At 37.3% G+C, this 15,025-nt stretch overlaps 1 protein-coding gene across 13 annotated transcripts in view; it reads left to right on the forward strand.

Moving 5' to 3' along the window:
- Nucleotides 1-15,025, forward strand: part of SUGCT (succinyl-CoA:glutarate-CoA transferase) — a 1,092,359-nt gene that overhangs the window by 547,940 nt on the left and 529,394 nt on the right. For all 13 annotated transcript variants that reach the window (XM_045828747.1, XM_045828740.1, XM_045828739.1 and 10 more), the window contains one exon: nucleotides 1,449-1,551. In XM_045828747.1, the coding sequence (XP_045684703.1) occupies nucleotides 1,449-1,551 (103 nt within the window). The remainder of the gene's footprint in view (nucleotides 1-1,448; nucleotides 1,552-15,025) is intronic.

The raw sequence follows: 15,025 nt of genomic DNA on the forward strand, positions 1-15,025 counted from the left end.
ATACATTAATTCAAGCTTTCTTCTTTCCTTTGTATCTACTAGATGGCAATCAGAGAAGTGCCCTCAAAGTATTGATAGGGTTTTCATACTTTTTTCAATAGTAGAAAAGGCCCAGTTCTCTAATATAATTGTCCATGAAGACTGCAGGTCTGAAGTTAATTCTAGCTATGTATAAGAGCTGAATAGAAGTCCATGAATACTAAATATTTCTGCTGTATTTGCACTAGGCTTTTCATGTTACTGAAGTAATTTACTTGCTGCCACTAATCTACATTAACTAATGCTCCTGAAAAACTTTTTCATGTATATTGGTACTTTAAAAATAAGTTGCTATTTTAACAAAGAGCAATTGTAAAATTCTTTATTAACTACAAACTATGAGTATCTTTGATCCAAGATTTTGTTCTGTCTTAACAGAGAAGAAATATAAAAGAGTAGATCTCATTAATGAATTAGGTTCACTTCCTTTCCTTATAGAGAAAATAAAGGAAATAAAATAAGCATTTTTTTTGTCTGTAAAGTCCAATTTAAATTAGAATAAAAACAAAATAGAGGTAAAAGATTTGCATGAATTTGAGTGCTGCTGGCTAAACTGAGCTATCGGTCTTTACATGTCTATATTTGTTTTGATGAGTAAGTCACAGTATGGATAAATAGGTAGCTAAGGTTGTTTTTAGGTAATGGTTGTAGCTATTCTTCTTATGTTTATTGATTTTAGAGAGAGAGGAAGTGAGAGAGTGAGAGAGAAATATCAATGTGAGACAGAATCATTGATTGGCTGCTTCCCATATGGGGGCCTTATTGGGGATTGAACCCACAACCTAGGCATGTGCTTTGACCTCCAACCATTTGGTGCATGGGGCAACACTTCAACCAACTGAGCTACATTGGCCAGGGTGCTGTTAATTCTGATGTACTTTAAAAATAATGGTGATAAAACCTGTTCCTTTCTTTTAAAACAACCACCTTAGTTCATTTTTTTATTTTGAGGAGTAAAATAGTATATCAGTGTCTTTAACCTGATCTTTATACCTGAGACATAAAAAGTACTTTGTGCAATGATATCATGCTCAAAATTGCTCAAAATAATAATTATGTTATTATTATTTTTTATAAGGAGCACAATGACACATTGAAACTTAACTAATGTAATTTTCCACATGGTCTCTCTTCTCCAGGGAAATGTCTATCACAAGTACATAAGGACAGAAATAGGAATTACATCTCTAATGGTGGATTTTCAACAATTGGATCTGGTTGGCTATTTTTACCAGTGCAGTACAACTCAAGTCATTTTATGTAGACAATATTCTCTCAAAACTAGAAGCAAATAAACTAGAAAACACGGTCATTATCAGTTGCTAAAAAGAGGGTCACATGAGAAAAAAAAAGATTGCATTACATTCTTTAGAGTATAAAAGATGCATAATTTTTTGGTATGTTTCTAGGTTTGAAGAAGAAATGACCAGCAAGTGGTTACACCTCTTTGAAGGCAGTAGGGTACCATATGGCCCAATCAACAATATGAAGAATGTATTTGCAGAGCCTCAGGTTTGTTAATGATTATGACAAAAATTTACCTCTTTTTTCTATCCAGATTGATTTATATAAATGTAAATTAGCGATTGGTCTTGTGCTTTAGTCATATAACATGATTTTTTTTTTTTACTATAGCACATGCTGTGTTTGAAATAAAAAGAATTAGAATTTAGAACTGGATGTCTATAATCAGACTTTTATGTTTATCAGATCTAACATATATCTTCATCAGCCACAACATAAAATTTACAAGGTTATGACATTCATTTTTCCTGAAAAATAGAAATATAGACCACTGAGAGGTTGGGGGTCAATCGGAGATCACTCTCTGTAAAAAGAAATATGAGAACTTTCACAGTTACAGACCACTTCTTATAATATGGCTATCTTAAAATGTACAAAGCTAATGTACATAGTTAATTCTGCAAATGAGAGGCTTTTATATGCTTTGATTAATGTGCCTTTTTCATGAACAATAAATTGTACTTGAGTAGAGATTTGTGTTCTATTTGATATAGTCTCCTTTGTGGGGCTCAGGAAAAAGGGTCAACTAAAAAAAATATTTCATGTATAATATTGTTCAAGTGATTATTTTAGATGCTGTCAAAATAAATTTTGATTTTATTACTTTAATCAATATCAATGCAAGCAAGTTATCATTTTGGGGTTTCACATATTGATATCAAAAGGGATTAAGGAACTCTATTGTTCTGTGAAGGTTTTGCTATGATAATTCACATTTCTTGTAAGTCAACACTCAAAATTACAGGGTTTAAAAAAATTCTTTTGATTCCCAGTCAGGGCACATGGCTGGGTTGCAGGCCATGGCCTCCCAGCAACGGCACATTGATATTTCTCTCTCTCTCGTTCTCCCTCCCTTCCCTCTCTAAAAATAAGTAAATAAAATCTTTTTAAAAAGTTTAAATTTTTTTTAACTTCTTGTAGTGGCAGATTTTTCTTTGAAATGAATTGTTGAAAATGGAATATACTTTTTTAAGGGAGGAGAACTTTGTTGAAAACTGAACTCTTTATCTTTGGTACCTTTATCTTACATGAATCTCTGTTTAAAAGAAATAGAGTGTATTTAATTGAATATTTACAATATTTACTGGAGAGAAACTGTGAATGATTTCAGGAATTCTGCTTTGTGCTATTTTTCTGCCACAACTGTGTGTATGGCAAAGCTTTGTCTAAGATAAACCAATAATAGATAAGTATTTGAAATGAGGGAGTCTGCTTGATATCACTGAGTTTATGGGAAATGGTCTCCACCAAATTGGCAAGTTAATTAATACCTTGTGATTCTTTGTGGTGAAGGAGCAGTCTGTACATTCCAAATTTAGTAAACCAGATGGCCAGGTTTCTTTTTAACTTTGAATGAGGCAGATCTTTGGCTTTAAGCTATTATAGGGGGGTGGCTGGTTTTCATTGTTATTTTTCTGCTTAAAAGTGATACAAATGTGCATAGGACTTTATATTTAATTCTATTTTATTTTGGTTTTCACATTTTTATTGGGGGCTATAGAGGAGGGGATATCCTTCTGGTCAGTGGAGGTGTTCAGTTTCTTCAGCCATGGGCATGTAGGGCATCCTCTTGGACAGACACTGGGCAGTTGCAGGGTGCGACCTGGTTGAGAATGGCAGCATACTTGGTATAGGGGCAAGGCCCCAGATGGTGAAGGATGTGGCCAGCACTGGCTCCTTGGCCCAGGAGGTCTTGAGGAAGGCAGCGAGTCTCGTGGCCATCGTGGTCTTGGTGCAGTGGCAGTGGTGCCTGACATTTAGTTCCATTTCAAGGCACATTTCTCTAGAGATATTTCCTGAGAGTTTTTCCACCAGCACTTTTTGTTGTCCATTTGTATTTCATCAGGAATAAGTCATTAAAGTAAAGAATGTTATTTCAAAAAATCATTAAGTATATTCTAACATTACTTATTTTTTAGGTTTTGATGAACAAGGACCCATCCAAGGTCCTACCCTTCACCTTAAAATTGTTATTTTATGGGCTGATTCAGATTGAATATAGGATAATTTGAATTTTCATTCCCAGTTTTCCCTTACAGTTGTTTAATTACATTAAGCTTTGTATCTCAACTCTTCTTGCCCTCCAAGAAATTTCTATTATTGGTCTACAGTATACTTTCAGTATTTAGCCCATTTTCCAAATGGAGAAGATTGATATTACCTAAGCCAAGACACCATTTCCCTCAACCCTGAAGCCTCTAAAAACTGCCTTCTTACACATCAAAAAGTGGATTCTAATTGCTATAGTTCTAACCTCAAAAATTCTTAATCATAGTGATTGATATTGACAGTTTTACTCTAGTTGTAAGACTAGAGTGGGTTTCTTTCTTTTTTTAATATATTTTACTTAATTTATTATTTTCTTCATATGTGTGCAAAGCTTAGAGTTAAAATGTCTCATTAATTTTAAAATCACAAAACTGTATTTGCCTTATGCCTCTCCTCACCACAGAGCCTGGCAGTATTTTCAACACTTTAACAGTGCCTTCTTGTATTTACTTTTATATACATGAAATACTTATGCTGCTTTTTTATTTTATTATTTTACCTTTTTATTTTTTCATTTTATTTTAATTGTTGTTGCAGTACAACTTTCTATTTTTTACTCCCATCCCAGCCTACCCACCTAGCCCTCCCCACCTACCTCCCATTTCCACTCATCCCTAGTTTTTGTCGATGTGCCCTTTATACTTGTTCCTGTAAATGCTTCACCTTTCCCCCTGAAATTCCCCTGAAATTCACTCCCCTCTCTCCTCTGGACACTGTCAGCCTGGTCCCTATTTCAGTGTCTTTGGTTATATTTCACTTATTGGCTTGTTTCTCTGTTTAGGTTCCTGTTAAAGGTGAGATCATATGGTATTGGTCTTTCACTGCCTGGCTTATTTCACTTAGCATAATGCTTCCCAGTTCCATCCATGCTGTCACAAAAGGCAGGAGCTCCTTCTTTCTTTCTGCTGCATAGAATTCCACTGTGTAAATACACCATAGTTTTTTTTTATCTGTTGATTTACTGATGGGCACCTAGATTGCTTTCAGCACTTGGCTATTGTAAATTGTGCTGCTATGAGCATTGGGGTGCCTAGGTTCTTTTGGATTGGTGTTTCAGGGTTTTTAAGATATAATCCTAGCATAGGAATTGCTGGGTCAAAGACAGATCCATTTTTGGTTTTCTCAGAAAATTCCATATTGTTTTCCATAGTGGTTGTACCAGTCTGCAATCCCACCATCAGTGCACTTGGGTCCCCTTTTTCTCCACAACCTCTCCAATACTTGTGGTTTGTTGCTTTGTTTATGATGACCATTCTGACTGGTGTGAAGTGGTATCTCACTCTGGTTTTAATTTGCATCTCTCTGATAGCTAGCAATACTGAACATCTTTTCATGTGTCTCTGGATCATCTGTATGTCCTCCTTGGAGAAGTGTCTGTTCAAGTCCTTTGCCCATTTTTTAATTGGGTTCCTTATCTTCTTAGAGTAGAGTCATATAAATTCTTTATATATTTTGGAGATTAAACTCTTGTCTAAGGTATCATTGGCAATTATGTTTTCCCATACAGTTGGTTCTCTTTTAATTTTGATACTGTTTTATTTAGCTGTGCAGAAGCTTTTCATTTTGATGAGGTCCCCTTTGTTTATTCTTTCATTTATGTCCCTTGCTCTGGGAGACATGTCAGTAAAAATGTTTCTGCGTGAAATGTCTGAGAATTTTCTGCCTGTGCTGTCCTCTAGGACTTTAATAGAGTCATGGCTGATACTTAAATCTTTTATCCACCTTGAGTTTATTTTTGTATACGGTGTAAATTGGTGCTTCAATTTCATTGTTTTTACATGTACCTCTCCAGTTCTCCCAACACCATTTGTTGAATAGGCTATTTTTACTTCATTTTATGTTGCTGCCCACTTTGTCAAATATTAATTGACTGTAGAGACTTGGGTTCATTTCTGGGCTCTCTGTTCTGTTCTGTTGGTCCATGTGCTGGTTTCTATGCCAGTACCAGGCTGTAATGATTACAGTGTCCTTGCAGTACAGTTTGGTGTCAGGTATTGTGATTGCACCTACTTTGCTTTTCTTTCTCAAAATTGCAGCAGCTATTTGGGGTCATTTATGGTTCCATATACATTTTTGAAGTGTTTGTTCTATGCCTGTGAAATATGCCATTGGTACTTTAATAGGTATTGCATTGAATCTGTAAATTGCTTTGGGTAGTATGGACATTTTGATGATGTTAATTCTTCCCACCCATGAACATGGTATATGTTTCCATTTGTTCGTGTCTTTCTTGATTTCTTTCTTCAGTGTTGTGTAGTTTTCTGCATGCAGGTCTTTTACCTCCTTGGTTAGGTTTGTTCCTAGGTATTTTATTTTTCTTTTTGCTATATCAAGTGGGATTTTATTCTTGATTTCTGCTTCTGCTGTTTCATTGTTGGTATACAAAATGCCTTTGATTTCTGGATATTGACTTTGTATCCCATTGTTTTGCCAAATTGATTTATTAGGTCGAGCACTTTTTTGGCAGAGTCTATGGGATTTTCTATGTACACTATCATGTCATCTGCAAACAATGACAGCGTTGTTTCCTCCTTTCTGATTTGGATGCCTTTGATTTCCTTTTCTTGTCTGATTGCTGTGGCTAAAAGTTCCAATACTATATGGAATAGAAGTGGTGAAAGTGAACAACCTTGTCTTGTTCCTGATCTTAGTGGAAAAATTTTAGTATTTTCCCATTGAGTATGATGTTGCCTGTAGGTCTCTCATATATGGCCTTTATTATCTTGAGGAATGCTCCCTCTATTCCTACTTTGCTGAGTGCTTTTATCATAAACTGGTGCTGTAGTTTATGAAATGCTTTTTCCTCATCTATTGATATGATCATGTGACTTTTGTCTTTGTTTTTGTTTATGTGATGTATTACATTTACTGATTTGCGAATATTGTACCACCCTTGCATCCCTGGGATGAATCCCACTTGGTCATGGTGTATGATCTTTTTAATATATTGTTGGATGCATTTGCCAATACTTTGTTGAGGATTTTACCTTCTGTGTTCATCAGTGATACTGGCCTGAAGTTTTCTTTCTTTGTTGTGTCTTTATCTGGTTTTGGGATTAGGATGATGCTGGCTTGATAAAAAGTTTGTGAGTCTTTCATCATTTTGAATTTTTTGCAGTAGTCTGTGAAGGATAGGGGTTACCTCTTCCTAAAAAGCTTTGTAGAATTCTCCTGTGAAACCATCTGGTCCAGGGCTTCTGTGTGTTTTGAGTTTTTTTATTACTGCTTTAATTTCATCTGCTGTTATTGGTCTTTTCAGGCTTTCTGATTCCTCTTCATTCAGTTTTGGAAGATCATATTCTAGAAATTTGTCCATTTCACTTAGGTTTTCAAATTTCTTGGCATATAGTTCTTCATAATAATTTCTTACAATCCTTTGTATTTCTGTGGTGTCAGTTGTAATCTCTCCTCTTTCAGTTCTAATTGTGTTTATTTGGGTCCTCTGTCTTTTTTTTTTCTTGATGAGCCTGCTTAAAGGCTTGTCAATTTTTTTTATCTTTTCAGAGAAGCAGCTCCTGCATTTATTGATCCTGAGAATTGTGTTTGTAGTCTCTGTGTCATTTAATTCTGCTCTGATGTTGGTTATTTCCTTCTGTCTACTTGCTCTGGGCTGTCTTTGTTGTTGCTTGAGTTCTTTTAGGCATAGGGTTAGGTTGTTTGTTTGAAATGTTTCTACCTTTTTTAGATAGGCCTGTATCACTATGAACTTCCCTTTCAGGACTGCCTTCACTGTGTGCCATAAGTTTTGGGTTGTTGTGAGTTCATTTTTGTTTGTTTCCAGAAACTGTTTGATTTCTTCCCTAATTTCATTCTTGACTCATTCATTGTTTAATAGCATGCTGATCAATCTCCATGATTTTGAGTCTTTCGGGTTTTTTCCCTTAGGGTTGGTTTCTAGTTTCAGCCCCTTGTGGTCTGAGAAAATGCTTGGTATGATTTCAATTTTCTTGAATTTGTTGAGGCTTGTTTTGTGTCCTATCATGTGGTCTATCTTTGAAAATGTTCTATGTGCATTTGAAAAGAAGCGTATTTAGCTTCTTTGGGATGAAGGGCCCTGTATATATCAGCTAAGTCCATTTCATCTAGGGCATTGTTCATTGCCACAATATCCTTGTGGAAACTTTATTTGGAAGATCTATCCATTTTTGACAGCGGGGTGTTGAAATCCCCTACTACAATTGTGTTGCTGTCAATATCTTTCTTGAAGTCCTCTAAGATTTTCTTTATGTATTTGTGTGCTCCTGTGTTGGGTGCATATATATTTACAATGTTTATGCCTTCTTGGTGGATTCTTCCCTTGAGTATTGTGCAGTGATCTCCTGGGTCTCTCTTTATGGCCCCTTTTTTGAAATCTATTTTTTCTGATATGAATATTGCTATCCTGGCTTCTTTCTTTCCTGTCTGTTTGTTTGGAAAACTTGTTTCCAGCCCTTCACTTGCAGTCTGTGTAGGCCTTTTGTCTTGAGGTGGGTCTCTAGTGGGCAGCATATGTGTAGGTCATGCTTTCTTATCCATTCAGTTACTCTGTGTCTTTGGATTGGAGCATTTAATGCATGTACATTTAAGGTTATTATTGATAGGTACTTATTCATTGCCATTTTCATACCTGTGTTCCTATCTCTCTCTCTCTATTCTCCTTCCTTTCCTTAGAGCAGTCCCTTTAGCATGTCTTGCAGAGGTGGTTTGGTGGAAGTGTATTCTTTTAGACTTCTTTTGTCTGGGAAGCTCCTTATTTGGCCTTCTATCTTGATTGAGAGCCTTGCTTGGTAAAGTAGCCTTAGTTGCAGGCCTCTGGTTCTCATTACTTGGAATGTTTCTTTGCATTCCCCTCTGGCTTGAAGTGTTTCCATTGAGAAGTCAGCTGCTAACCTTATTGGGGCTCCCTTGTATGTTACTTCCTGTTTCTCTCTTGCTGCCTTTAAGATTCTCTCTTTGTCTTGACATTTTGACATTGTAATTATGATATGTCTTTAGGTGGGCCTCTTTGGGTTCCTCCTGATTGGGACTCTCTGTGTTTCCTGGATTTGTGTGACTTTTTCCTCTCATCAAAAGAGGGACGTTTTCCATCATTACTTTTGCAAATAGGTTTTCTATCTCTTTTTCTTCTTCTTCTCCTTCTGGTATCCCTGTTATACGGAAATTATTATGTTTCATATTGTCTTGGATTCCCCTTAATCCCTCTTCATTCTTTCTCAGCCTCTTTTCCTTTTCTTGCTTGTTTTGGGTGTTTTTTTTCCTCCTTTGTCCTCTAGCTCGCTGATCTGATCTTCTGCTTCATCAGTCCTGCTTTTGATTCCTTCTACTGTGTTCTTCAGTTTAGAAACTATATTCTTCATTTCCTCTTGGCCCTTGTTGATAGTTTCTATTTCCTTTTTCATGCTGATATAGTTTGCAGTGAGTTTGTAGTTTCCCTGTAGTTTCTGGTAATTCATTGTGAGCTCATTGAGCTTCCTGGTAACCACTGCTTTGAAGTCTATATCTGATAGTTGAGTTGCCTCTATTTCATTTAGCATTTTTTTCTGAGGCTTCCTTCTTTCCATTCATTTTGGGATTGTTTCTTTGTCTTCCCATTGTTTGTGAGACTCTTCTTGTTAGCTTCAGCTTCTTAAATTGATCTGTTCTGGCTCCCTGGGTTTATGGTATGTACTTCTGTGTTATACTACCTGTGAGATTCAGTGGTGCAGTCTCCTTGACCTCCTGAGCTCACTGGTCTTGGGCTGTTGTTTAAGTTGGCTCTGTGTTTGTCTTTGGGTTTTGATTGTTGTTGTGTCTTTCTTTGGTGGGCCCTCCCACCAGTTGGTTAACTGAGGGTCATTCTGTCCACCATCCCTGCATTTTCTTGTGCTGGTGATGGCAGGTTGTGTTGAAGCTGGTTCTTTCATGTGTACAAGGTTTTCAGGATTCTCTCTTGCTCTTGTTCAGTTGTTTGTTTTGGGTAATTTCTCCATTCTGTTTAGTTGTATTTCCAGATAAGTGCTGGATTGAAGTTTGTGTGGTTTCCACTCCAGCCTTCACCTTCTTCTGGTTTTACCCATTGGTGGTTCCTTTGTTGTTGGGTTTCCTCTTCCAGTGGGTATCCTGGTGTTCACCACTTCTACCTACTGTTTTTTGTCATCAGTTGGAGGGGGAAGGCAAAATGGTTTAAGACAACAAGAGAGTGGTCTATGATATCCACAACAGCAACTGGTAGAGAAGAGACAGGAGATCCTTTGGCTATGGATAGCATTAACCATGATTTTCCACCCAGCTAGCCCATTTTTATAAAGGGTGGAAGGAAGATAAACTCTTGTTGGGGAAGGAAGGATTGTGAGTTGGATCTAGAAAGCAGAGAGGTTGTGGGAGGTCAGATTCTGAGGTAAGGTGAGAATAAAGGATAGTAAATAGGTGTAGTGTGTGAGAGTATAGAGTTATCCACTACATTAATCGAGTTCAGGAAACCATGAAGTGGGCTAAGATCTGGGAGGGATATTTTGAAGGGGTGTTCCATACAATTGTATGGAACAGCTATTATTTACAATAATATTAGAGCAACAATCATATGACAGAATCTATGTGATCTAGATATCAAGAATAGGGAGTATAGGACCTTGAGTAGTGTGCTAATGGGTCACAAGTGAAGTGAAGGGCAGTAAATTAGCAATATACTATGAAAGAGATATCAGGGTAAACCTGTCAAATGATACAATATAATCAGCCTAGCAAAGGAGACTACACAGAAAGAAGAGGGATACAAAAATACTATTAAAATAAAAGAGGTAAGAATAATGGAAAAATAATAATAATAATAATAATAATAATAATACAAATATCCAATAACTTGCAGGTTCTCTGTATTAGCAGAGTGAAATTTGTTTCACTGTCACAGCTGTTGTGATGCCCCTTCTTTGGGTCCAACTGTGGTCTTTTCACAGTTCCAGATTTTTTTTTGTTTTTTTGTTTTTGTTTTTTGTTTGTTTTGTCTCACTTGTAGGTATTAAAAAAAGGCAGACAAAGGAAGGAGGAAGAATTAAAATTGGAAAGAAAGGAAGAAGGAATACAATAAGAAAGAAGGAAAGAGAAGAAAAAGGAATTGAAAGAGAAAAGAAAAATAAAAATTAAAAAATAGAAAATCATTTTAAAAAAGTAAAAATAGAATAAAAGTAAAAAGCCTCTTGATTTCAAAGTGGCCAAACTGGTTTTTCTGGTCTTGCTGGCTGCAGCAGGCTGAGGGGCTATTGGTATGGCTTTTCTTCCTTCTTGATCTGCACTCAGTCAGCGGCATGCACTCTCTGGGGAGCTATCCTGGCACCTCTCCCCTGCACCTTGGGTGTAGGATCCAGGCCTTTTCCCCCGGGTTACCGCTGTGGGCTGGGGTGTGGGTGCACATGCATGTGCTTGGCCAGGCTGCCTAACCCTTCCCAGTGCTATGGGGGTGCACAGGGTATTCCTCACAACCTTATCGCTGCCCGGTTGGGAGGCAGGGAGGCCGGAGTGATTCCTGTAGGAGAATTCCCCAAACAGTGTCTGTCTTTTCACTTTTTCTTTTTGAGAAATTCCTCCTACTCAAGCCTGCTACTCCATACAGTGGCCTGGCCTCTCCCACAGCCCAATTCTCCAGCCAGACTGGTGACTATGGGGGTCAGGGCCCGCCCCTGCACCACTGGCAACTCTGCCATTGTCCACAGACTCTGTGGGTGCTCACAGCCCCTGTGTGTTTGCTAGCAACAGGGTTTCTCCTGGTGCTGCTCAGACCTTGTTTGGGCAGGGAGGGAGCAGTTGCCCCAGCTGTTTCCCAAGAACCCTGTGGCAGACCCTGGGGGCTCAGGGCCTGGGGCTGCAGCCTCCCTGATCCCCAAGCTGGTCCCTGGGACCTTATTGTCCTGAAGCACTTTCCTTACTGGCTGGTTTTTCGGTTCCGCTACAATTTTTGGTCTCTTATTTTCGTATATGCTGAGGTACTGTTGGCTGTTTGCTCTGTTTCTCTGTAGACTGGCTAGGATTTTCTCCAGTGTGTAGGGAGGAAGTGGAATATGCTCCCTCCAAAGTCATTACCATCTTCCTCTCCACCTAAGGCAATTTCTGTTGCCAGCTTTTTCTAGTTACTGTTCACACTTTTCTGTTTTTTAGCTTGTGTCATAATTTTTTGTTGATGTCTGGACTTTTTAGATCCAGGATTTTCTTGGACCCAGTAGTTGTTTTACTTATTGCTTACTATATCAAACTTCAGCGACTTGGCTGCACTAATTCTGTGAAGTCTATTTTCTCTGCATGCAAGGTCTCTGATGTCCTAACTCCGATTATTTCCACTTGTTTTTATCTGTAACTTAGGGGTCACTGTTGGATTGGCATAAGGCACTTATTGTTCAAAAGTTGTTTTTAGCCAGTTAGATTGTTATCCTTTACAGTAGGATAAGTGTGACTTGGAGGCTGTTATCACCGTTCAGGGAATTTACTTTTATTTATAGTTTTCCCCACTTTCAACCAGGGTCTATTCGGTTAAGGATTGGCTCTGTGATTGTTTCTGAGGGAACACAACATTGTGCCTGCACAGTGGTGCCCATATTTTCAGGGATAACTGTGGTTTTATTTTTAAATATAGCTTTCTAGGTGTTGCCCTTTGGTCTGAATAGCTTACTGTTAAGTCAGTGTTTGTTCAGAGGCTGTTTGAGCCATCATGTCAGTATGGCTTCTGTTACATTGATGGCTGAGGTTGCAGCTTTGTGAATGCCATCATGTTTGCCCTTATATCTTGCTTTGTTTGTTCCTAGTAGGTGCAGCCCAACACAGACACACCTCTTCTATGACATATAGAATTTATTTTGATCCTAGGAGGCTTCTTTCTGGGTGTCTGTTTCCATGCTTGTATTAAACTTCTGGTTTGTCTGTTGTTTCACTTGTATCTTGAAACTACCACCTTTATCTTAATTGCTCTCCACCAACATCTCTAGTCTTGAACAACCTTTTAAGTCCTAGGCATGGTATTCTTCAATCTCTTTCAAATAAATTAAATAAATTTCTCTTTTAGGAAGAGCTTCTTCATTCTTATGACCTACTGTTTCCTCTTGGCTATGCTAGCCTGGAATATAGCTTTTGCAGTACAAGCTAACAGGAGTGAGTGAGATACACAATAGCTTGTCCCTCATGTTATAAAAACATTGTCCTACAAAGGAAGTGCCCATTACCTTGGCCCAAGTTGCTTAGAGAACTCAGGTGAAAAATTTTACAACATAGAACTATTGGGCTGGTGTTGGTAGTCTTGGTTGTAAAGAATGTTAATTTAGTGAGCCCTGGCTCAAATGCCACAGACCCTCATCATTATTTCTGAGATTGATAGATTTTCTTGAGTGAATGTTTTTTTTTTTCAGTTGTTATATGCCCTTACAATAATTTCCAGGGGCTTGAAATGATTATTAAAAATAATTTCTAACAGGTATTGCTGTTCCACTGAGAAAAGTGTTTGCTTATGGAACTTATTCCATTATTTGAGAAATCCTGCCCCTTCTGTGCTCAGTCCTGTCTATTTCTGGGATACCTGGAAGTTATCTTTTCTTTTTAAAGATTTTCTTTATTTTTAGAGAGAGGGGAAAGGAGGGAGAAAGAGAGGGTGAGAAACATCCGATGTGTGAGAGATACCTTCCTCAGCTGCCTCTCGCACATCCCCATTGGGCGGCCTGGCCTGCAGCCCAGGCATGTGCCTTGACTGGGAGTTGAACCGGCTACCTTTCAGTTTGCAGGGTGGCATGCAGTCCATTGAGCCACACAAGCCAGGGCCCCTGAAGTTGTCTTTACTCTATCAGAATACACATGCCTAAATTTTTCTTACTTTGTGCTTGGTACCCACCCTCACTCCAGTTTTACTTGCACCCTTAAGAAAGTCTGCCTTTACCCTGCTTGGATTCTTTATCTTCTTGTATTTACCCTGCTAGGTTTGGTTTCCCATTTATTGCTTTTTGAATCCTACTCCAGAAAGACAAATGTAAATGTTTATAGTACTGTATGCTACTCTGAGAATTGAAATAAGTCAGAGAAAGACAAATACTGTATGGTTTGACTTATATGTGTAATCTAAAAAAAAAATAACAATCAAACAAACAAACAAAACATAGACTCATAGAAACAGAGACCTAAGAGATGATTACCAGAAAGTAGGGGGAGAGGAGAATGGGTGAAAAAGATGAAGGGGAATATAGTCAATAATATTGCAATAAGTTTGCACGGTGACAGATGATTACTAATATTAATGGGATGAGCACATTGTAATGTATAAAAATGGAAATCACCAGCTTTTACACCTAAAAGTAATATAAGTAATACAGTATTATATGTCAACTGTATTTAAATACAAAATTATAAAGAAAAAATAAGCATGTGGTAGTGTTGTTAGAGCAGTCTCCAAAAGAACATCTGGCTCAGAATCATCCAGGGGCCTTGTTAAAGTTGACATTTCAGGGACTACAAAACTAAATGATTTTTAATGTCTCTGAATGAAGCACAGGAATTATTATATGTAGATATTTCCTAATTATTCTTCTACAAACTATATTTTAAGAACCATTACACAAAGTGGTTTAAGATTAAGTTGGGCCATAATTATGAATCACCTCAAATGTTACTTGAAATAATTTGGAGTTTCCGTGTGACCTCTGTGTTGAAGACAAAAATGTTGTTAGGTTTTTGTCAATGGGACCCAGAATGATTTTAGACTCATACACAAAATGTGCTATCCTTTGTGTTTTCTCAAGTTCCTTGATGTATTTCCCTTTATGTTCGAGGCACTTTGTGTGTTTTCCTTACCCACTCACTGAGGACTAAGGTCCTCATCCTTTTATCAGTTTGACTCATTACCATCTCAGCATTACCCCATATACTCTTGCTATCAAAGATATTAATACATCACTGTCTGTCTCCTTCTCTTTCTAATTAAAACTTAAAAAAGTATTCCATCAATGCAAATGAATTTCTAAAGCAGGTTATACGTATAGATAGTTATTTTTAATAATGATATCCTCTCTTACCTACTTCTCTGTACTACTCTCCCCTCATGCTAAAAGAGAACAATAACTTTGTATGTCAATCCTGAAAAATTATCAACCCTTAAAATTATAAAAGGTTTTCATTGTAATATCTGCATTAATAAAAAAGTAAAAATGTTTTATAAACAAGGCCATATATATCAAGAAATTCATGGTGAAAGATAATTTGAGAGGTGCTTTTAAATACATAGGAAAGAAGACCTCATAAAAAACTGTTGCCATAGATCAGCCTGAAAATTATATTGCTCAATGATTAGTGTAGGCACTAGGTGTTAAAGGCTTGAGCTAAGATGATAATTGTGCATCTAGGAAACAAGAAATGTATGCTCATTGAAAAGAAATGATTGTATTCAGTGACTACTTATATATTGGGAACACTACAAATTTTAGTCAAAGATATC

Source organism: Phyllostomus hastatus, unplaced genomic scaffold, assembly GCF_019186645.2.
Source record: "Phyllostomus hastatus isolate PE091 unplaced genomic scaffold, TTU_PhHast_1.1 phas_scaffold_78, whole genome shotgun sequence".
NCBI classification, from domain to species: Eukaryota; Metazoa; Chordata; class Mammalia; order Chiroptera; family Phyllostomidae; genus Phyllostomus; species Phyllostomus hastatus.